At 54.9% G+C, this 22,695-nt stretch overlaps 6 protein-coding genes across 6 annotated transcripts; 3 read left to right on the top strand and 3 right to left on the bottom strand.

The window, feature by feature from the left end:
• Positions 1-541: 541 nt before the first annotated feature.
• Positions 542-1,657, top strand: NCS54_00243200 (Hypothetical protein; the record flags this gene model as incomplete). Its single annotated transcript, XM_053148030.1, has 1 exon — positions 542-1,657. One exon carries the CDS (start codon positions 542-544, stop codon positions 1,655-1,657), a length of 1,116 nt encoding a protein of 371 aa, XP_053004005.1.
• Positions 1,658-1,930: 273 nt separating this feature from the next.
• NCS54_00243100 (Hypothetical protein) lies at positions 1,931-2,659 on the bottom strand (the record flags this gene model as incomplete). Its single annotated transcript, XM_053148029.1, has 1 exon — positions 1,931-2,659. One exon carries the CDS (start codon positions 2,657-2,659, stop codon positions 1,931-1,933), a length of 729 nt encoding a protein of 242 aa, XP_053004004.1.
• A 914-nt stretch (positions 2,660-3,573) lies between these two features.
• NCS54_00243000 (Protein STU1) lies at positions 3,574-7,120 on the top strand (the record flags this gene model as incomplete). Its single annotated transcript, XM_053148028.1, has 4 exons — positions 3,574-3,632; positions 3,719-4,205; positions 4,256-5,268; positions 5,323-7,120. 4 exons carry the CDS (start codon positions 3,574-3,576, stop codon positions 7,118-7,120), a joined length of 3,357 nt encoding a protein of 1,118 aa, XP_053004003.1.
• Positions 7,121-8,719: 1,599 nt separating this feature from the next.
• NCS54_00242900 (Hypothetical protein) lies at positions 8,720-12,619 on the bottom strand (the record flags this gene model as incomplete). Its single annotated transcript, XM_053148027.1, has 6 exons — positions 8,720-8,866; positions 8,925-9,058; positions 9,116-10,963; positions 11,018-12,310; positions 12,445-12,475; positions 12,536-12,619. 6 exons carry the CDS (start codon positions 12,617-12,619, stop codon positions 8,720-8,722), a joined length of 3,537 nt encoding a protein of 1,178 aa, XP_053004002.1.
• A 4,759-nt stretch (positions 12,620-17,378) lies between these two features.
• NCS54_00242800 (Hypothetical protein) lies at positions 17,379-18,134 on the bottom strand (the record flags this gene model as incomplete). The annotated part of the gene is made up of 2 exons (XM_053148026.1): positions 17,987-18,134; positions 17,379-17,932 (listed from the first exon to the last, which is right to left on the bottom strand). Exons 1-2 carry the CDS (start codon positions 18,099-18,101, stop codon positions 17,379-17,381), a joined length of 669 nt encoding a protein of 222 aa, XP_053004001.1. The 5' UTR covers positions 18,102-18,134.
• A 1,904-nt stretch (positions 18,135-20,038) lies between these two features.
• Positions 20,039-22,449, top strand: NCS54_00242700 (Hypothetical protein; the record flags this gene model as incomplete). The annotated part of the gene is made up of 2 exons (XM_053148025.1): positions 20,039-20,296; positions 20,350-22,449. 2 exons carry the CDS (start codon positions 20,039-20,041, stop codon positions 22,447-22,449), a joined length of 2,358 nt encoding a protein of 785 aa, XP_053004000.1.
• Positions 22,450-22,695: the final 246 nt, after the last annotated feature.

The raw sequence follows: 22,695 nt of genomic DNA, 5'->3' as shown, positions 1-22,695 counted from the left end.
AGCGTAATCTACCCTTTGTCTGCTTGTCCCTACTATTTTGTCGTGCCTTTTTTTTTTTTCTCTTACTTCTACTCTTCCGCCCAGAAAGTCGTCGTCACGGGCTGAGGTCCAGACCATGGACGCACCGCTGACCTTACCCCGCGCCCACTCACTGGGGGGGAGCTTGCGAATCATGGCGCGTGGCTGCTGTTCCAGAGCTGCCTGCCTGAGCTGCCTGCCTGAGCTGCCCCCAGGCCAAAAGTCGCCTGAGCCACTGCCCACGGGCACCTTCACTGCCCCGAGGTCAACCTTGGACCTACAGTACCACAAGGCTGCCCGTCCGTCTGTGGCGAATGCTCGAGGACTACGCAAGCTCAATTTCCCCTTTGCCTCCCGTCTTGGTTGCTCAGAGTTTCTGGAAAGCTCTCTCTTTACATCGTCCTTTTGAGAAGGAGAGACCCTGTCTTCTTTCTCGCCCGTCTGTTGCTTGTTCTCGTCTCTTGTTGCCAAAAACCCTCGCTTGTGTTTGCGTCTTTGACAATCACCACCACCACCACACACAATGCCTAACCATGTTGTCCTGGCATCAGGTGCCGTAGTCGCCGTTTCGGTCGCCGTCGCCACAGCTGTCGCAATCTACGAGTCGCCCGAGGTGCGACGATACGCCGACGATGTTCGCCGGCGGATAGCTTTTGCTCTGCACTCCTTGGGCGAGGGCATCGACCCCCCTCACCGAGAGCCCATCTTTAACAGGCCCGAAGACGCCGACGGCTTCCTCGAGTCCCGCCGAGGCCCTGGCGCTGAGTCTGGTGTCGATGCTGATGAGGAGACCCGCCGGAGGCAGCGCGAGGAGCTGCTGTATTGGAATTCCGTTATGCTAGAGAAGCAGAAGGAGAAAGAAGCTCTCGCAGCATCACGGCCCGCAACCACCGAGTCTCGCCCCCGAGGATCGTCCTTTGACGATTTTCTCCGCCAGGATGAGGGAGCTGAACGAGGGACCTACGTCTTCAACACCGGTGCTGACGTTCGAGGTACCGACGACGGTCTGCGACGTCGTGGGGAGCAATCTCGTTTCCTCACGTCCGTTTACTCCAACCCGTTTGCGGATGAGTATCACATCGATGCCCAAGAGATGCAAGATGAGATGGAAGCTAGCCGCCACATTTCCCCTGCCGCCGATGAAATCTCCGATATCTACAGCGCTACCACCCGCGACCAGGACGAGAAGACTCCTGCTATTGACGCTCCTCTCGCCGAGATCGACCCTATCCCCGCTCCCTCTGAGACCGCTACCTCCGCCACCCTCGAGCGTGAACTTGGTCCTAATGAGTTCATGACCGCCGGTCAGGAGGATCGTGAGGATGCCTACGCCTCCATCCAGGCCTGGGCCCAAAACTCGAGCCCCGAATTCTACTCTCCCCTCCCCGTCACCCCCACTGCCTCCATGTCTGAGCCTTCGGTCATCAGCGACGACGGCATGCTGACACCCACTGATTCCGTGTCCATCATTGGATCTGGAGATGATATTGCCAGCGATGCGCAGTCATCTCACGAGGGTGAGACTGGCCGGTACTACGATGTGATGAGCGAGAGTTCTGGCATGGCCACCCCCGCCAGCTGGTCTGAGGTCGGCAGCGTCGTCAGCGAGAGCGACGCTCCTCTTCCTGTTCGTTCTTAAGAAGCTAAACACTGTGAAAGATTGGACCTTCGAGGTCCGCAGGAAAACGCCTGATTCGACAGGAGTAACAGATTTGGCCGGGATTAACAGTACAAGTTAGGATGCCGTAATTTTTTTGATCGTTTCCTTGTTTTTGGAGTTGGGGATTGGGCTCAGGGCAGGTTTTATATCCTCGGCATCTAGTTATTTCATTTCGTCTATAAAATCTCCGTCGTCTCAAACCCCTTACATGTCGATCCAGATCCGTGAACGCCTCCTGTTTAATGGAATTATCTAGCAAGACTTCATCTTCTCCTTGTAGTCGTCCCAAAGCTGCTCGACTGGTCGTCCGACCAGCTCAGTCCAAAACTTCTTTTCCTCGTACGTCTGAATCCTGAGCTTCTCATTCATGCGGCGGATTGTCCCATGTCCAAAGCGGTCCTCAATGTACTCGAGGAAGTAGGCCGTTTGCTGATAGCCAGCGTCCCACTTGCCATCGGCATTGTGCTTCCAATGGGGAGGGTTAAGATGGCAACGGAGCCGTACCCAGTCAGCAATGCCTTCGATCAGTCCACCAGGACACGTCCCATGGCCGTGATATTGCAGACAGTGGACGAGCTCATGGGTCAACACGCCGTCAATCTCTTCAGTTCGGCGAGACGTTGGGCTGATTTGTTTGATGTAGTTGAGGGAGAAGTGAATCTCCTTGTGGTCGTCATCGAGTTCGGTGCCGGTGGTGTAGGCAACACCGCCCATGTCACGGAGGATGAGAGTGACGGACCGCGTAGATGGGAGTGTTGTTGTGGGGCACGTGGGCGACTCATAGAGCAGTGCGAGGACGCGCTGAGCAGCACGGGCAAGGTAGTCGGCAGCGTTGACGGCACCAAGGAAGGCAGAGGAGCCCGGGTGAGAGAGGTCGCGGATCTCGAGACGGAGCTTGGGGAGATCAAAGTCTCCGGCGCCGGGGATCTCGGGGCGGTCCCGGGACCCGGAGGGAGTGGGGACCTGGACGGCGGGGGACATGATCGGGACCGGGGAGAAGATGGAGGCGGGGGTCGGGACGGCTGACACGGGGGGAGGATGAGGCATACGAGAGAAAGAGTTGGAACTGAGACTAGATGAGACTCTTTGGGGACGGGCCGGCCACGGGGTTATGTGCTCAGAGTTTCTGGCTGAGAGGGATCTTTGCGGTGGATGGAATGGAGGGGTAAGTGAGTTTTCAGGAGGCGGTCCAGGCTAAGAAGGGGCTGGGCGAGGAAAAGAGAGAGGCGGAGGAAGATTCAAGAGAGCGAATAGAGTTACACAAGAATATCGGAGCTTAGGAATAATTGAGTAGAGCTATGGCTGTACGCAAAAGATGAGGCTTCTCATCTCAGGCTGTCAGCTTGAAGATGTCATGAGTAAAGCTGCCAGCAAAACAACCCCTCCATGCAGCCAGAGAAGCCCCTAACTCAAGCCCCGCCAAGACCCAGCGTTACCCGCAGCGGGCAGGTCGCAGAGCGCGCGTGTGGGCAAGCGCGGCCCAAAAGCTGCGGGGCACACCTGCCTTGGGTTTCCATCATTCTCCGGGGCAACTACGGCAGCCCCTGGTCCCGTTGTTTTCGCTCCATCCCGCGCCCGCGCCCGCGCCCGACATCATCAGACACCAAAATCCAATGTCCCTGTCCCACCCACACCCCAAAAGATAACAACAAAGACTAGAGCCTGTCACTAACAACAACAAAACAAAACAAACACAACAAATCTCGCCCACGCCTCTCGATGCGCACGTCAACCGGAGCGATTCCACTGTTTCGCTCTGCCGTCTACGAACTGTCACTCAATTAAACACGCAGGTATGTTTTGCTTGTCTTTTGGATGCAGCTGTCTTCTCTCCCTTGCCTGGGAAGACTAATTTCCTGGCAACCCTCAGCGCATGGCTCATCACCAGCGCCGTCATGACACTTAATGGGAGAGACGAGCGTGTACGGGCCACTTTGGCGTCGCTCGAGGGCATGTGCGCCGTCTTCCTGCCCCTCCATGCTTCCATCTCCTCCCGTTGTCATGATAAACATCGCAAACGGCTGACACCTAATTGTATAGATTCGTCGCCTACAAGTCCATGGCCGACACAAAGCTCACCGATCAGCAGGTCGCCGACCTCGCGACCATCCTCCGTAGCGACTCGACCCTCGACTCCAAGGTCCAGTACGTCACCGTCATCAAGTCCGGCATCAAGCAGCACAATGTCCCCGAGGCGAGCGTCCCGCAGCTGTTTGACGGCTTGCGCACCGCCGCCACCTCGCAGCATGCCGCCCTCATGAACGCCGGATTCACGGCGCTCAACCACCTCCTGACCCGACTGTCCCGCCAGGACCCCAAGCTCTTGACCAAGGAGGCCGCCCGCACGCTGCCCCTGGTCATCGAGAAGCTCGGGGACCAGAAAGACAAGTTTCGCTCTCTCGCATCGCACTCCCTCGTCACTCTGTACACTGTTGCGCCCGCCGATGTTGAGCGATTTGTCCGGAATACGGCCATGGGAGGAAAGAGCGCCAGAGCCAAAGAGTCTGCCATGAGTTGGCTATTACAGGTGAGGACGATGATCAGCAGGAACCGCGGCTACATGTGCTAATGGCGTAGATGCACAAAGAACAGGGACTTCCCTTCCGGGCCTATGTTCCTACGCTAATGGAACTCCTCGAAGATGCTGACGGTATGGTTCGAGATGCCGCGAAGAATACTGTCATTGAGCTCTTCCGGTCCGCCCCGGGTGCCGCCAAGTCGGATCTCAAGAGACAGCTCAAGAACTTCAAGGTGCGACCCGCCATTGAGCAGGTCATCGTCAAGGAACTCGCCCCGACGTCGAGCCGTCCCGAGACGCCTTCTGAAGCCCCCCCGCCGCCTCGTCCAGTACTCTCCGCCAGCGTCTCGTCCATCGCCGACCGCCCCATCACCCCAGGCATCGACACTAAGCCCGAGAGCCTCGATCCCTTGTACGTCAACACGCACCGAGAACTCGACGACATTTTTAAGGAAATGGCGTGGTTTTTCGAGGGCAAGGAGTCGGAACAAAACTGGATGAAGCGAGAGGATTCCATCACAAAGCTCCGAAGGCTGCTTGTGGGCAACGCGGCATCTGACTTTCCCGATATCTACCTTGCTGGGATTCGAAGCATGTTGGACGGCATCATCAAGACGATAGTCTCGTTGAGAACCAGTTTGTGCAAGGAGGGATGTGGCCTTGTTCAGGAGGTTGCCAACACGTTTGGCCCGGCCATGGATCCCATGGTTGAGCTGCTCATGCAGACATTTGTCAAGCTCTCTGCTGGGACCAAGAAGATCAGCTCGCAACTCGCCAATGTGACGGTGGACACAATCGTCAGCAGAGTCTCGTACACGCCTCGTCTGATGCAGCACATCTGGATGGCCTGTCAGGACAAGAACGTCGCGCCTAGGACATACGTCACGGGCTGGCTCAAGACTATCTTGAAGAAGGAGGCTCAGCATAAGAACCACATCGAGCACACGGGCGGTGTTGATCTGATCGAGAAGTGTATCAAGAAGGGCCTGGCGGATGCGAACCCAGCAGTGAGAGAGAAGATGCGATCGACATTCTGGGCATTCTGGGGGATCTGGCCCGCGAGAGCAGATGCGTAAGTTGAACTCCCCTATACCGCTCCTCATTTGGTTTGGCTAACACGGAATAGTATCATGGCCGATCTGGACACGACTGCCCAGAAGCTCCTCAACAAGGACCCTAGCAACCCCAACTCGCCCAAGAAGGCAGAGCCTGTGGCGCGCCCAGGTCTTGGGCTTTCCAAGAGCACAATGGGCACCAGCAAACCCAGCCTCCGCGAGACAATGATGGCTCAGCGAAAGGCAAACCTTGCTGCCAAGAACCTCCCAGCTCGACCTGGCTCTGCCATGGCTCACCTTTCACCCGTGAAGACGACGACCACAGCCACCAAGCCTTCTGCAACTCGAACCCGGCCAGAGGCTGGTGGCATGTCAGGGGCTCCGATGCGGCCAACGAGGAGAAGGCCGGAGCTGGCGGCTCGCCCTGCCACTGCTGGCCCTTACTCTGTTCGTGATCATCCGTCTGTGGAACCTGGGAGTCCTGAGAGTGTGAAGTCCAAGACCACAACGCCAAGGCCCAGAGCGACCACTCCTAAGAGGACTGGACCTCGGCCGCGGCCCGGTCATGCGCCTCATGCCAGCGAGTCCAGCTTGCCATCTCCTACTTCTGCAAGGTCGCCAGCCAAGCCAGCCGCTTCGCCCCGTGTGAGCCCTACCAAGTTGAAGCAATCGCAGTCTGCTATGCTGCCCTCGAGCAGTCCCTCAAGGGCGAATGAGGATCTCACTCTCGTAGTCCCAACCATGGCTGGCTTGCAGCGGCAGGCATCTGCACCACCTCCAGAGGCGCCTGAGGAGTTGAGCACTCCAGTGACCGAGTCTATGCCAGAGCCTGTATTAGAACCAGCTCCAGCACCTGCACCGGAGCCAGTGGCGGAGCCCGTGGTAGAACCCACTCCAGCTCCAGCTCCCGTTCTTGCAGAGCCCATCCAGGTAGAGCCCGTGCCTGGAACTCCTGCCTCGACATTGCAAGTGTACGAAGACCCCTTTACTGATGATCAGGCAACCCCCAAGCCGACCTTCAACCTCCCTGTGCTGGAGGACAAGCCTGTCAACGCCGATGCGGCCAACCTGCCCAACGCCCAGGCTCCCGTGATGCAAGACGTAGACTCTCCCGAGAGGACGAAGCAGAACTCGCGGCTGCTTGACAGCGGCATCACCAGGATCAAGGCCCGAACTCTTGATGTCCACGGCTTCCGGAAGCTACAGTCTCTCCTGCGAGACAGCAAGGGCATCTTTACGGACGACAAGTTTGAGGCGCTGCTGATTGGCCTGTTCCAGTATCTTGAGGACCCCTTGCCCAATGTCAATATGGACAAGGCCCAGGATATCAAGGCCCAGATCCTGGCCACCATCAGGCTACTTCTCCGAAAGGAACGTGACAACTTCCAGCCTCACGTGTCCAGGGGCCTCGAGTCTCTTCTCGAGACTCGCAGCGCATATGACATCCGTGCACACATTGTCAGCGGCGTCGAGCTGCTGGCTGACGAGCTTGTCACCATTGGGGATGGCTCTGAGATTGTTGTTGTTCTGACCAAGCGTCTCCAAGCGTACGACGGTACTGCCCCCGAGGACAACCGTATCCTCAGCACGGGTCTGCATGTTCTACGAACCATGCTCGACAAGAGAACTAACTTTGTGCCCACCGACACGGAGCTCGGCCAACTTGCTGCCCTTGCTGGTCGATGTCTCGTCTCGGCTGATTCCGGTGTCCGCATGGATGCCGTTCAGCTCTGCGTGGCTCTGCACGCTCGCGTCGGCGAGGAGGCCTTCTGGCATGCCCTCAAGGACGTCCAGGACGATCCCAAGAGCTTGATCACGTATTACATCGTCAAGAGACAGCGCGAGCAGGGCCCTTCCGTTGCTGCCTGAGTCAACTTTAGCAAGCGAGGAGTTGAGATAGTCATCATTGAGGCGGCGCTGGATGGACCTGTTGTCACAAAATATTGGCGCTGGATGCCGGAGTTTTGGTAAAGGACGGAAACAAACATCAAGGGCGTGAAGTTTTGGTTATGGAGTTTCCTTGACGCCACGAGAGGATCATGACACGGGACCTACAAGGACATGTTGCCGTTGATGGTTCTTCTTTGGTCACACACTCCGTGGGCTTTACAAGACGTGGTTTTTTGATTCTATGTTTCTCACACGTTTGTTGTTGCTGCTGCTATTGAATAGTTGCCCCCTTTTTTGTGAACACTTTTTTGCGTTGCTTGTAATTATACACTTAGCTTTTGTAATTATATACCTGATCAATTTGGAAATCAAAAGAGTCTGGCATAGCATGCACGTTCTGGTTATCATTCATAGCTATTGTCATGGAGCAAGCGTCTTTCTCGTCATTTACTCCTTGTACAAGATACACACATCTCTCCGTCATGAAAAGAGTTTGCCATCTGGGTTTGTGTCTGTAGCTACATCGCAATCTGGTCTCTTTGACGAGCCATACATCATACTTTTCTTTCTCTGACCCCCATATACAAGGGGGCCGACTTCATCACAACCAATACATACATATCCGACAAGTCCTTCAGTTCCAGTGATGGACATTCAATGAGAAACAAGGTGGAAAGGGGGAGGGGAGTAGAGAGTATGGGGGAATAAAATATTCAAAAACCCTCCATGATGGGGGTTCAACAGAAGATGATCAACCGCCAAATATCAACAGTCAACAAGACATCATGTCTGAAAAGGGTGGGGGGTAGTGGTACTTTTCCTGCCTGACCAAAAAAAAAAAAAAAAAAAAAAAAAAACATGGCATAACTGGCCAAGCAGGGACGGCAACACTCTTGAAACAAAGTCAAGTAGAGCAACGACACATGAGCCAACCCAGCAAAGCAAACCTAGCAATGTGAGGTGAAGTGAAGTAAAGTGAAACTGAGGCCACCGTGAGAATTCCATTCCATTCCAAGCACGCAAGCAAGCAAACAGCCCAGTACGTCAAGAATGATTGATGCATGCCACCCATACATTCATTTCCATCAATCAATAGAAACAACAAAAAGACCAAGATCCTATCATAGTAGTGCAAAGTAAAGTAATCCCACAGCAACAACGTCCACTCGTAACCAATACTCCCCCCTTTGTCCTCATTGCCCAGGTAAAAAAAGAAGAAGCATGAACGAACTCGCCAACGTTGACGCAAAAGCAATCGCAGGGGACCCCAGTGAAGCACCGAGTAAATAAGCGGAATGAGAAAAAAAGAGTTGGATATCATTAAATGTCCTAGCACAAAAACGCCCGGTGTGCGCAGCATGGCACGCATGGAAACAAACCAGCGAGGCCGCTTTAAATCCAAAGGTGCCGAAATCGTTTCGTGATAAGATGATGATGGCGGCATCTCTGTAAAGGTAGCCTAGGTATCCACGACTCAAAGGTCTCGTAAAAAGGCGTCATAATGTAATGCACTCATGATAACTGCGTTGCTTTTGTCGAGACAGCGTCGTGTTTGAGAAGCAAAGCCGGTGCCTGTGTCTAGGCGTCCTCGAAGATAGTGTGGCTGTTCTCGATGACGAACTGAATAGCAATGTTCTTTGCGTGCATGTCTGTCATCTCACGCTCAATGCTTGTATCGCGCATAATCGTTGGCGCAAACACGACAGCCAGGTTCTTGGGAGACATCTGAACAAGGAATGTCAGCGGACGAGGTCATGGTCGTTATTCAGGGGCCATCACTTACCAAGTTCTCGGGCTCACGCTTTGCCACGCGTGCCAGATGGAACATGAGGAACTCGAGGCAATCACGATGCCGTTGGGGCATCGAAGCAAACGTCTTACGCAAGTGATCGCATCGCTCCGTCTCGTCCGCAATCGCTATATCATGTGTTAGCAAACCGTGATTCACACGGAATTCTCCCTCCAGCGACTCACCATTCGACTCAAGAACACGCTCATAAATGTCAAAGGTCAGTAGCGGCATGGGAAGCTTCCGGAAATACTGCTTCAGCACACTCGTCACCGCCGTGATATCGAGGTCAGGATCCGAAATGTCGAAGTTCTCGTCCTTGCTGAATCCATCCTTGATCATGTTGACCTGTGAGTTGCCACCAGTCTTTCGGTAGATACCCTCCTGATCCATTCCCCTCAGTTCCACCTCTTCAATACATCTCGTCACTACGCTGGGAATCTGTCGGCGCTCGTGGTCGGATCGCTCCGCAAGGTCAGATCCAAACAGAACCGTCGGTGGCTCAGCTGGCTCTATGTTGCTCATGTTGCCCGCCGATCCAGACTTGGGAAGCGTGTTCTTCTTGCCAAAGAATCCAAAGCCTTGTCGGTCTCGGTCGGCTTGCTGCTTGTTCTGGCCCGCGTGTCCGGCGTGTCCGCCATGCACGTTCGCACCGTTAGAGACAGGTCCAGCTGGCGCCTCAACCTGAGCAACAGTCATGTTATAGGGCATGCCGATGTTCTCTCCACTCAGAGGAGCACCGCCCTGGTGCTGCATCCTTTCACGATCGTTCTGGAATGCGACAACAGCCCTGTTAACGCCCTTGGCCACGTTCTGGGCCAATCCCTTGGATCCCTTCTTCCAGTTGAACTTCTTGGCCTGGCCCTTCCGGACCTGCACCACCGTCGGGCCGGCTTCCACAATGGGCTCCTCGTCGGCGGGGACAAGAGTGGCGCCTGTTGACAGGCTGGCGGAATCCAGGTTGAGGGAGGAGCTGTTAGGTCCCTTGCCCGGGCCATAGATTCCGAGGCCGCCAGGGGACTTGATATCCCCTCCAATCTGCGACTTGAAACGTTCCTGAATCTGGTGTGTCAAGTCGTTGTTCATGTCTGCGAGCTGTGCGTTCTTGGACGACAGCTGCTCAAACTCGAGGAGAGCACGGTCTCGATCAGCAATCGCCTGGTTCTTCTCCTCGAGGAGTTGGTCTCGTTCCTCGTGGAGCTGCTCAATCGCCGCAGACATGCTCATCTTGACCTTGTCAAGCTTCTGCACAAATTCCTTGATCGCCGAGTCCTCGAGATCCCGCGGGTCTACAGGCGTCTTGGTTTCCTTGGCTCGCTCAACGTATCCGGCCAGGACCTCCAGCTGTCGAATCATAATCTCGGTTTGGGTATCGAGAACAGACACCGTCTTTCGCTTCTCCACCAGCTTCTTGTTGAGGCTCTTGAGGTCCTTCTCCGTCATGAACTGCCTCTCGAGCTCTGCTACTCGCTGCTCCGAATTTCGGAGCTGTCGCTTGAGGAACGCAGGATCGTCGCCAGATGCCAGCGACATTGGGCTGCTAATTTCGTGGGCGTGACCGTAATCCTCGGCAACTGGTGTCCTGGGCCAGCGAGGAGAGCCAGTTGCGCGAGTCGTCTCGCTGATGCTTCGTGTGTGGCCAGTCCTTGAAGGGTTTCCAATGGGTGATTCCACACTGTTAGTGCGGCCATGTCTCACAGCGTTGGACACACGACGAAGGATAGACGTCGAGCCTTCGTCAGTGCCAAGGATACGGGCCATGTCCTCGTCCATACTAAAGTCACCCCCGCTGCTCCATCTAGGCAGCTTGGGCGAGTGCTTGGGGGATGTGCCATCGTCCTTGGTACCAGCCGCCTCCTTGCCACCTGGGTGCACCTGGGTGTGGATTTGAGTGGGAGGAGCGGGAGCTGACCGTGGCTGCATGTAGGTATCCGTCTTCTTCTGCTCAACCGATGAGGTTCGAGGGGGGTTCTGTCGAGTGGGCGTAGCATCTTCTGTTTCTTGCCGAGTGGGCTGCCTGGTATTTCCGTTGACTGGTGCTGTTGTTAGCAATCCTTCGGTGTTTCCATGACCAGACTGTCTCTTACCGTTTCTGGCGCCAGTAGCAGGGACCTCTTTTCGTGCAATAGACTTGGCGTTCTCTGGTCGAGAAGATGTTCTGGATGATGAGTCCATCGAAGCACGAAGCTCATCCTCATCCAGCCGTCTCGATTCTTGTGATGACCGCGAGGCGGGTGTTGTAACCGTGCTTTCGGAATGAGCCACACCGCCATAGCCGCTCTCCTTCCGCGTTCCATTGCTTGTCCTGGCAGAGCTAGTGGTCTCCGCGGGGACGCTCGAAGACTGTGAGCTGCTCCTTGATACTAACTTCTTGCTCTTGGGAGCCTCTTGGAGCTTGAAGTCCTCGTTGGTGGGCGGACGGCGGCTGGCTGCCTTCTGAGGCCTGTCCTCAATTGCCGGCGAGCGTCTACTCGAGTCGGTTCTCGAAGACTTGGAGAGCTTCCGGGCTGGCAACTTGGGAGGGGTTTCATACTCTGACGAAGAAGGCTGGCGGCCCTTCTCTTGGAAGGCAATGTGAGGGGTCGTGTTGTGCGAGTCACTTCGCTTCTCAGATGTAGCCGTCTTGGGCGCACTGAAATAGTCCTTTTCCTTGGTCTTGCCCACATCAGAAAGATTCTCGGACGTCGACCGCGGAGTCGGATGGGGACTAGGATCGAGGGCTACTGAAATAAGGAAGCTGTCAGGGTCACCTGCACCAGTGTCGGTCCGTGACATCATGGTCGAATTGCGATTGTTTCGGTAGGTGGTGGCAGGTAGGCTCAAGCCATCACCGCCCTTGCGCTCCGGAGAGCGGGCTGGTCGGGAGCTGCTTCGAGACGACGACTCGTTCCGACCGTGGCCTGTCCGAGGCCGAGGTGATAGTTCGGTGGCAGTGTCTGAGTCGGGGTCGACACGGTCGTTGGAAAACGCATTAGGGGGGATGGCGTTGGCTGGCAGAGCGGGCAACGACTTCTCGGTGATCATCGGCGAGTGCTCTTTTTCTCTTGCTTTTGCAGCGGCGGCCGCCTTTGATTTCTTCCTACGCCTGGCCATCAACGTCTCATGGCAGCCCATGCAGAAAATGCCTTGTGAGGTTCGGGCATATCGAAGGTTCTCAATCTTGCGTTTGCAGTTGCGGCAGCGGAAGCAAGTTGCGCAAAATGCTTGTTCCCCAGTAAGGATAGCTAGGTCTTCGATCTTGTTCCCGCAGGCGCTGCAGCTGTATGTGCAGTTATTGCAGATGAGAGACCCATCGCCGAGAAGGAGGAGGTTCGCATCGGAGTCTAGGAGGGTACCACAGGTGTTGCACCGGAAGCAGTCCAGGTGCCATCGGTTGCCAGCTGTCAAGACGGTCAGCATATAGTGCAATGAGACGGCGATAACCGACAGCTCCCACTCTGAGCCTTCTTACGGTGGCATCGGGCTGCGGAAGACATAACGAGGGGTATCGTCAATGTTGAAAACTTTCACATACCTAATTCAAACGCTTTGCCTTCCTCGAGGATCTAGAATAGCCCCAATCAGTAACAGCTCGTAGACCGGATAAAGTCGTAGAAATATCATACTTCTCCGCAGCCTTTGCAGGGAAATACATCGTCGGTATCATTGTCCATGGGACCGTCGAGGTAATCTTCAACGATGCCGGCCATGGTGGGCGGTCTGTATCAACCAAAGAGCGGAAGTCGACCTCGGGGCGGAGAGTGGAGCGAGCAAGGCGTGGTGCTGACGGCGTCGACGGCTTTCATGAAGGTGAAGGCTGCGGCCCAAGGTTGCAAGCGACACGACGCGGCTAGAGAGCAGGCGTCATGGACGAGTTCGAGTGGATGAACGGAGAGATCGGATCAACGATCGGAGAGGGGAGTGGTGGCCAGGACTCGGCGCGAGGAAAGGGTCGTCGGGACAGTCGGTCGATGTTGGAGTCGATCAAGCAACGACGGCGCAGGGTCGTGCCTCGGGCTGCTATGAAGAAAGACTGATTGGAACTGGAGGAGGGACCTGAGCTGAGGTCAGGAAGCAGCAGAGGACAGCCCGGCCAAAGTCAGGACAAGCCAGCAAAGGCGGACCAGACCAGACAAGGGGGCGTGTGGAGGGTTGGGTTTGATGAGGACGAGGGTCCAGGAGGTCCTTGGTCCGTGGAATAGGGCCAGGGTGGTCCAACGATGGGATTGGCAAGAGGGGCCTCAGTTGATTTGAAGCTGCGAGTTGAGCTCTGAGAGCTGGAGGCAAACGGATGCAAGCGAGCGAGGCCTGGGAGCGATGGGCGAGGACGAAAGGCGCTGAGCGATGAAACCTCGACGCTCGGTTGACAATGTCGATGCGGGACGGGGCGAGACTGACAGTGACGGCACCTCTTGATGGGTGTGGATGGATGGCAAAAAGAAGATGCGATGGATGATGGAAGAAGAACTAGAACCCAGAGGACCCAGGGCCAGACACAGAAAAAGAGAGGATCCGATCCGGATTGTGTCTGGTTCACGAAGGAAGACGGCGGGTGTCGAGACGGGAGGAATGAATGGATAGGTGGGAATGGAGACGTGGGATCCAAATGGGGATGGGATGAACAGCAAGCCACTTCACGGAGGGGAGGCCCTGGGAGGATGAAGAGGATTTAGTGGAGGGTTTGGTGAGGACGCCCAGCGGTCTAGGGGGAGGGGATCACCCACTAAGCCTGGAACACAGTGGGAGGGTTCCAGCTTTCAAGGGGACCAACACGCTAAACGGCTAGCCCTCCGTTCCAGCCCCGGGTTGGGTCAGGTTGAGAAGGAAGTTGGGGAGGGGGGCTTATGGATGGATCACCTCAGTCTCCCGCCTCTAGTCTGACGAGGCACGGATACCATCCAACAACCTATAGAAACGCCGTGCCAGGGCTTCTAGAGGAGCAGGGGCTGTGGCAGACCAGGGGTAAAGCTCAGTAGTATGTACACGCCGCGCAATATCCATACGTATACAGGAGGAGGAGGAGGCTGAACCAGCAGCACCAGGAGCCGTGGAAACCGACTTGTTGGGTCTGTTGCGTATTTGTCAACCCATCCAGGCACATTGTCAGATTGTCGTGCATGCTACGGTTCACGGTTTCCACGGCAGGGAGCCTCGTCGATTGGAATGAGGTTGATCCACGTAGCAGAAGCTCGCAAGGAAGGGTTCTGCGTCAGGGCATATCCAAGGGTTACGACCTTGGCCATCCATGAAAGTGTGCGGTACCACGGCATCAGATTTTGTGCGTGTGGGCTGGAGCATGCCCCGGGGATCGGCATAAGGGGTGCTGTGATGATTGCTTGCAGGGCATGTATTGTATGTAAATATTGACTCTTTTTTCACGACCAGATGGACAATACATACATGTCCCTATACAGACGCTGGTGAGGTCTCGGTCAGAAGAAGCAAAATGATCGCCCCATGGTTAGTCGTCCCCGAGTAGACGAGTGCTATAATTAAAGCCAATCTCCCTCCCCTCGCCGTCATCAAAGCCGGTCTCGAGGCTAAATAAAAACCCACCTGCAGACGCCTTGCCTAGTGCGTTGCCGCCTCTGCGCAGTGTCCAAGGGGCAGCCAAGCCAGCTGGGGGCGCACAAGCAGACGCACACACGCACACACGCAGGCACACGCACCGCCTCTGGATGCTCACGGCAAGGTCACAGAGCAAGAGGCGCGCTTGTGGCGGGCGGCGCTCGACCTGGGCATCATGGGGATCAAGCTCCTTGGGCTTGTCGATCCGATGAGACAGACCCGCTCAGGGGCGTTTCTGCATACGACTGCTACAAGACATTGCGATGGCGACGACTGGAGGATGGGGAATATCGGACAATATGGATTGCAGACCGACCAGAACCAAGACCCTGAAGTGCCCCGAGAGGGTGTGAAGGGACGGGAGCTGGAACTCGGTTAGCCCAGAGGAGGGCTGCCGAGACATCCATTGACGGGTTGTATGCGGAGGAATGAAGAAGCCTTGTATTGAGCTGGGGCTGTGGCGGGATGTGAAAACCTACGTCCACTTGCGCCCTTGATTGTACAAGCGGAGTATAAGTGCTCACGGGAGCCTGCTTGATAATACAGATACCACAGAACCATCCTGCGAGCGGCCGACCCTGTTCTCCGTCAGCAAGGGGCCGTCAGCTGAACTCTGTCGTCTTGCCATCGACCACGCCGCTTGACACGAAACCAGAAGGTGTTGAAGCTGAGGTCGGGTGTTGAGAGAGACGACAGAGTAGAGCATGAACCACGGTGAGAGAAGGAGATACCTGCCGGCCCGTGTAATTATTTCATGCTCGGCTGTTTCAGACAGAGTGATTTCTGCTCTTGGCCAAGGCATTGATGAAACGCAAAACGGCCAACGTTGATAGGGCAAGACGAGAGACGGCTTGCAGCTTTGAAATCAAGAGTCCATAACTGACTCTTGCACCCCTTGACCGCAACCCAGGATGTCAGGTTCATCGTTCGTTTCTTCTCTTCGCCTCTATCATTCCGATGAATCTATTTTCGTCCCTCCCCTTGATTTAACTGATTGATCCCCTGACAGTGGCGCTGGTCGGCATCATGAAACCACGTTTCTCGTCGTCCCCACGAACCCTGGACCATCCATGCGATGCAGGCGCGAGAAAGGGGCCTAGCGACATGGCCCAAAGGGGTATGGCCCGGGGCCTGGGCTCGCGCAGGGCCGCTAGGTCATGCATGGATCGGTTTCGAGAGCATGGGTCCAAACTGACACTGACTGGAGCCTGTCACGACCACGTCCCTGGAAATCCAATTTCCCCGTAATGCTACCACGACACAAAGTTACGTGTACCCCGAGACTGATACTGTTGTAGGTATTCAGCCTTGCCCGTCGGATAATCCTCTTGGCATCGATCGACTTTGATTGCCGTGAATCTTGCTTAACAAGAACAGTCACTCTTGATGTGATGTGATTCGACGTCTGATCACCATCGTCATGACCACTTCCAGGTCCGACGAGGCATATCTTGAAACTCAACTCCAACCTGTTTCAAGTTGCCCATCCTTTATCAATAATATCCCTCTCGCCATGTCATTCACTACCTATTACAGCCAATTTTCCCCTTCCTGCTGCCGAGGGCATTTCCCACGCGGCACAGATGTGTCGATACCTGCCGTGCCGTATGCATAGTTCCCTCTCTTAAGTATCTCGTAAACCCATCTCCTCCACCGACAGCTCGCCATGTGGCTCCGGTGGCTCCCCCGTATAAACCCGTTGACGGGCATTACTGCATCTGTCAATCTTTCCGAGACAGGTACCCGTGAGATGCTCTGGAACTACTCATGCAGCATGCGCTTCAAGTAAGAACCAACAGACGGTCGAGTTCACAACATCCGCCCTCTACCTCAAACACGGTGAGCCTCAGTAGCACAATTATTAACAAAAAATCTCTGTAACCCATCCACTCCGGATATTTGTAATTGTTGCCATTGGTTCGCAATTTGTCAACCTGGCAGAGGAGTGCCCACTTGTACTCATCATGATGGGATATCATTTTCAACAGCGCAACGAAATGTTCCCGCTGTAGCGCATACGAGTGACATCAGACAACTTCTTTCAGATTGAATAGTGTTCAGCTCATGTAGTATTCTTGTCTCCAGACTACGATCCCAAACAGGTTTAGAAAAGTGTCACTCGAAGTGGGCGACACGAAGTCTTCAACCAACGTCAACAAGATATTGACGAACCAGAGTCCAGGATAAGGTAGACCGCTTCATACGGGGTTACGTATCATATTATATCCTCATCTCGAGTTGATAATCGCTCCAAAACATGTGTGTTGGCCATGACGTGTACATAATTGCTGGCCTCTGCTTCATCGAAGGTGCGTAACACAGAATGATGGCACAGCATGAAGCGCCTGGTAGCAGGAATACGATGGCTGTGAAGCGCGAGCAAGGTTAAATCTCATCCTAACTTGCCTCAATACTCTAGTTGTGGCCCAAGGCCATTACTTTGGACTTCGCGTTGGCATCTGGCCTCAAGTATAGTGATGCAGAGTCCTTAGGCGAGTGAGCTGCTTCGCGAGGTCCATGACAACTCAGCTTTTTCGGATGAAGTCACTCCTTCGAGCACGAAATTCCAATACAATTCGCTCTAAACAATGAAGATACTCATCTCAAACCAGCCATGATCAGAATTTCCAAGGTTGGCGCGATTGTGGTAATGAAGCCTTTGAACAAGCAGGAGCCCGAGCATCAGGTTATGCAAGACTATCACACGCGACATGTCCAACTAGACATCTCGGGGCAAAGAGATCAAAGGCGGAGAATTGGTATCAGTCAACTTTTATCTAAGCCATTGGCATAAATTATCTAACCTTGTAAACGCCCACATCAGTGATGCCATGCAGAACTTGCAATAACGAAGAGTACCACAACTCATTCCCGGATCCAACTCGAAAGCTTCTGGCATCTTCACTTCTCAGCAACCATCCTCCGGACTTTGTCGAGGAGAATGCTGCTCTCCCTTCCAAGCTTCTTCTTGCCGTCGCGATCCCTGGTCTTGGCCATGGCCTTCTTGAACCGCTCCCGCTGGGCAATCTTTTGCTCCCGCTCTTCGCGTCTGCGCTGGAATTCCCGCTGTCTCTCCTCGGCCTCCTTACGTCGCTCCTCTGCCTTCTGGAGTTGCTTGTCGTAATATCCAGGCCGCCGCGTGCGTCGTCTATTGCCATCACTTGTTTCCTCGCCGATAGCGTTGGTCTGGGCTTTGGCCTCATCTACTAGCATGAGATGTCGCGTAGGGTGCATCTGCTCGCCTTCTTCCTCTGACTTCTTCTCCTCGCCAGCGTTGGCATCGTCCTCCGGCTGCTTGCCAGCATCCCCCTCGACATCCTCTGCTGGGGCCTGAATGGGGAGAGGCTCAGGCTTTTTGGCCGATTCCTGAGCAGCCTGCTGTTCACGAGCCTTGATTTTCGCGTAGGCCTTCTTGACCTTGGCTTTGTGAATCAATTCCTTCTTGACCTTGGTGACTGTAGGCGCCGAGTGTGAGCATGTGATGAAAATTCTGAAACAGGGAGACAAACCTTTTCGCCGCCAGGGACCATCGGGAAGATTTTCAGGGCCGACTCTGAAGCCGTGCTTGGGCTTCTTGGCCTCTGGAGCTGCAGGCTCGGCATCGTTCTGGCGTTTGGCAGCCATGATTCGAGGCGACAGGCTGATGAGATGTGAATCTCTGTGAGAAGTGTCGTCGATGAGAATTCTGTCCCCACAGTTTTTCTCGGTGGACCAAGGTGAAGAAAGTGGGGCTCATGCATCGCAGACCGGGACGGCGGGTCTACGGGTACCTCATGGGGCGGTCTCGGAGGTTTCGGACGGAGCTACTCCGTATGTGCTCCGTAACCCGACCCGCGATTCGTCATGTAAGGGGATGCATGACGGATTCTTTTTTTTTCACAGGGCAAACCAGTCTGACGCATGGCAAACATCGGGATAGGGTGTTTGTTGCATTTTGGACCAGGCCGAGAACAAGTGCGGCGGCGAGGGAGGTTGCAGACGGCTATTTGCCGCTCAGAAGTGGGCTAACTGAAGGAGCTGGCTGGCAGTTTGGTTTGCAGGAGAGTTGCGGGATTGGGATGGATGCATGGCCAGGTCACACAGACAGAGAGAGCAGACGGGAATCTGCGGATGAATGGACGACAAGGTACCAACACATCAAGGTGATTTCTGTGCCCAGCCTCGGATTAGTCTCTGTACCTTGTGAAAGGGGAGAGTGCAAGGGCAGGAGAGAGAGAAAGAATGTTTGAGTCACAAGGGCAGATGTCGTATTCCTGATGAAGCCGGCTAACACGTCAATTATGCATCAGCGCCCATTATTCCATTCACGTTTGCTGTACTCATGGCTCAAGCCGCGCTAGACGGCAGCTCAAACAACAGGGACCCAGAGTGAATGTGAGCACTGTAATTTAGCGGCCCCCGCCTGGAAAGTCTCTTTTCTTCAGTGTCTTGTGAGCAGCAGAGGGGACAGGAGAGGTCCATTCTAAGCGGCCGCGTGCAGGATTTCATCAGAAACCAAACCAGAAACGTCGTCGGAGCATCTCATCTCCACCAGAGAAACAGGAGCCACGCAGACTGACAAACTCTGCTATTACTTGATAGGTACTTGAAGAGTGACGATCACCCGCCCCAGATGGCCAGAAATGGACAAAAAGGCCTCGGGAAAGAGAGTGATTTCTGTCCTGATTCCGGTCTTGGAGGAACATGACAACACGCTGGGCTCGCTCGGACGACTGGATCCCGTCTCTTTGTCTTGCCGTCTCCACCCCGAGCTAGGTGCTAACATGGATGGAAGTGTCAGTAAAACCGGGAGCTCTACAGTTAGCGTTGGCTCTGTATTGGTCTAGCTCTAGGGGATGATTCACAGTGGGCGCGCTTTCACCGCCATCGGCGCTGGGGCTGCTGCTGGCTGGCTGCTGGCTGGCTGCTGGCTCCCGCGATGATCGGTGTCGTATCATAACAAGTCCCATCCATCCATCCATCCCATCAAGCCTATCCTGGACCCTGCAGCCGGCGCCTCTTTCTTTCCGTCCCAGTCCAGTCCAGCTCAACCTCTCTTGCCTCAGGTCGCTGACTTACACATCAAACCCCAACAACCTATTTTTTTTTTACAGTTCATTCCCCCCGCCGTCAAGATCCCTTCTTCTTCTTTTCTCTCTCCGTACGCCTTCCCGGGGAAGACGGGACTCGCATAGACTCACTCCATCGTCATCGTCGTCATATGGCCATCGGTGGATGACGTCCCACGATCCCAGATTCCCCATCTTTGAGATCCCCATCCCGAACCTGAATCTCGACCCACGCTGCGCCCTGACAGCTTCGACGCAGGACAAGGCTCACATGGCATGATACGTGATATCCACCTCGCTCGACTCATTTAATTATCAGACTCTTGCACCTTCAGCCTCACCCTCGGATCCAGCCTCAAACTTCAGTTTTGTCACCTGTCGCGAGATCTCTCCTCCCTGCATTGAAGCTTGTCGCCTTGACCACCACCTCCCAGCTCCCTCGCCCTTGTAATTCATGACGAAATACTGCCAACTCCAGCGTGGTTGCTGTTCCAGCCACTCGACACCACCATCATGCCCATATTTCAGGCTGATTTAGACCACCATGAACCTGTCGAGCCCGCTCCAATCGACGTCCCTACTCAGAACCTGAGGCGTCTTTCAGAGGAGAGCATCCGCACTGAGCTATGCGAAGGGCCCATTCCCGACAGTCCGCCTCGGCCTGGCACTCCCAAAAGAAGTGAGAATGGTGAAGCTGCGATCTCGGATCGAGCTGCTCTGATTGAGAGACTCAAGAGGGCTCAGTCTCCAACTTGGATCCCAAACCGACATGTATGTCATGATCACCCTATATCTTGCTCTGTCTGCTAACCAAAGCTCTCCAGCTTGAGTCGATCCTCCAGCACCACACATCTCCCACGAAGCGCCCTCAAACTCCAACCGAATCCTCAACCCTCCTTCCACCCGTTCGAATTACCCCCGATAAGACCGACAGCCAGTCCGAATCAGACGACAACAGATTGCGCGATGGCCTCAGCATTGAGCGGCCGAGGTCGGCTTTGCACAGCGGAAACTTTACAGAGGAACAATCAGTAACCAAAGACCATACCGCTCCCGTCGGCAGAGCCCATATCGACCGTCATGATGCCCCGGCAGAGGCCTCGTGGATCGCTACGTCACCTCCCAGGCATTTCACGCCCTTTCAGCATGACAAGGGAGTTCCATTTCCTGGGAGCGTGGACAGTTTTCAATCTGGCACCTCGCCTCTCTCGTCATCTCTCTCGTCAAGTTTCGTATATAAGCCGCCCACGAGCCCTCTGGTCCAATCGCACAGTTATGACGAGTTAGATATTCCCATGCCGCTGGACGGCTTCGGTTTCTCTTCTGGTCGAAACAGCGCGAGGCGTTATATGCCAAACTCGGCTACTACATCCCCCTTCATGTCGCCGTCTCCGGGATACTCTCTGCCTCGCGTGCCTTCATACCGAAGGGAGGCTTTCCCGTACCAAGCACATCAGCCCCGGAGGTCATTGACCTCGACCCCAAGCTTCATGCAGTCCGGCACTTCGCCACCAACGCCTGCTTTTCTCAGGCCACGTCGATCTTCGTTTGTGGCGGACTCTTCGCCGCTTCATCATGCGTCCATGGTCGGTTCATATGAAGAGAGCATTCTCCGTGGCCGCATGTCGACCACTCCCTCCAAGCCGTTGGACTTTGTTGCTCAAATTGGCGTGTTGGGCCGAGGAAAATGCAAGTCAAGCCTCAAGTGCCCACCACATGTTAGTCTTGCGTTCCCCGCAGTGTACTACAGTTACGGCAGCACCTCGCATGGCCGCTCGAGCTCTGAAGACGGCCCGAGCCCATATGTTGGTCAAATCGATCTCGAAAATGGGCTTCCCAACCCGGATGAGGAACACCGGGCCAAGAAAAAGGCCCAGAGCCGATATGCTGATAGGAAGCCTTTGGAGGACGAGATGGACATCAGCATTGCCACTCCGGGGGCCGAACAAGAGTCACGCCGCAACTCTAGAACCAAGCGCAGGTCTGGGTCTCCGAAAGCTCCTCCCGGAGGAAGCTACAGGATTCCCGAAAAGGGGCAAATCCAAATCATAATCAAGAACCCGAACAAGACGGCTGTCAAGCTTTTCCTGATCCCTTACGATCTGGCAGGCATGGAGCCAGGCACCAAAACGTTTGTGCGGCAACGCAGCTATTCAGCTGGACCGATCATCGAGAATGTCCCCGTCACGTCTGAAGCAGACTCGTCAGACCGGCCCATTTTGAGATATCTCGCTCATCTGCACATCTGCTGCCCTGCCAAGGGACGGTACTACCTATATAAGAGCATCCGGATTGTCTTTGCAAATCGCGTCCCTGATGGCAAGGAGAAACTGAGGAACGAGACAACCTGGCCAGAACCTCGCTTCACTCCATACAAGCCCATCCGAGTTATGCATCCACCGACGCCGGCCCAGTCTGGGCCTGCTGCCATGCTGGTTGCTGACAAGGCTTTGCGCAGACGCAGCGTCAGCTTCTTCCCGGGTCCATCCTCTCAGGCATTTGACGCCATGGAAGGCATGTATCAGGGGCCCGGCTCTTCATCTGGAGGTTTTGCAGCTACCAATACGGTACCAATTGACCCTATCCCCTTCCGTCTCCCTGCACGCGACCGCGTGGGAAGCGATGTGAGTGACGCCACCAACACTACTGCTGCTCTCACGATGGGGTTACGCTCTCCTGGTTCTTCCCAGGCAAGTCGACCATCGACCAAAGACTCGACAAGCGCGGCGCCTTGGGGTCCTACGCTCTATGAAAAGTTGAACAAGGGCGAGCCAGGTTATGGCGGCAACGCTTTTGCTCTCAACAACGGCCCAGGCACACGCGCTGGTGCTGAGGGCTTGCTATCCCAGCGCCTCCGCTCCCTCGGCATGAAACCACCGCCTCTTCCTGACACATCTGGCCATGACGAAGATGCGTCACTCTAAATCCAACGCATATGTGGCATCCATTCTATGAATACTTGCAAGATGCTGCATTGTACATACACTCCTCTCAACTCAGAGAACCCTAATTGCTACATTTTGGGAGTCTCGGATATAGACCCTGCAGGGCTTTTGCCCTTTGGATGGCGTTTCTCTGGCTGGATTTGAACCAACAATGGAATGGGAACTGGGATTGGGTCATCAATTTGCTTGCTTTCGAGGCGTTTGGAGTAGCTCGATACCATGGAA

Source organism: Fusarium falciforme, chromosome 2 (genome assembly GCF_026873545.1).
Source record: "Fusarium falciforme chromosome 2, complete sequence".
NCBI classification, from domain to species: Eukaryota; Fungi; Ascomycota; class Sordariomycetes; order Hypocreales; family Nectriaceae; genus Fusarium; species Fusarium falciforme.
The sequence above is the reverse complement of the archived record's forward strand: the minus strand, read 5'-3'. Positions and strand labels throughout refer to the sequence as shown.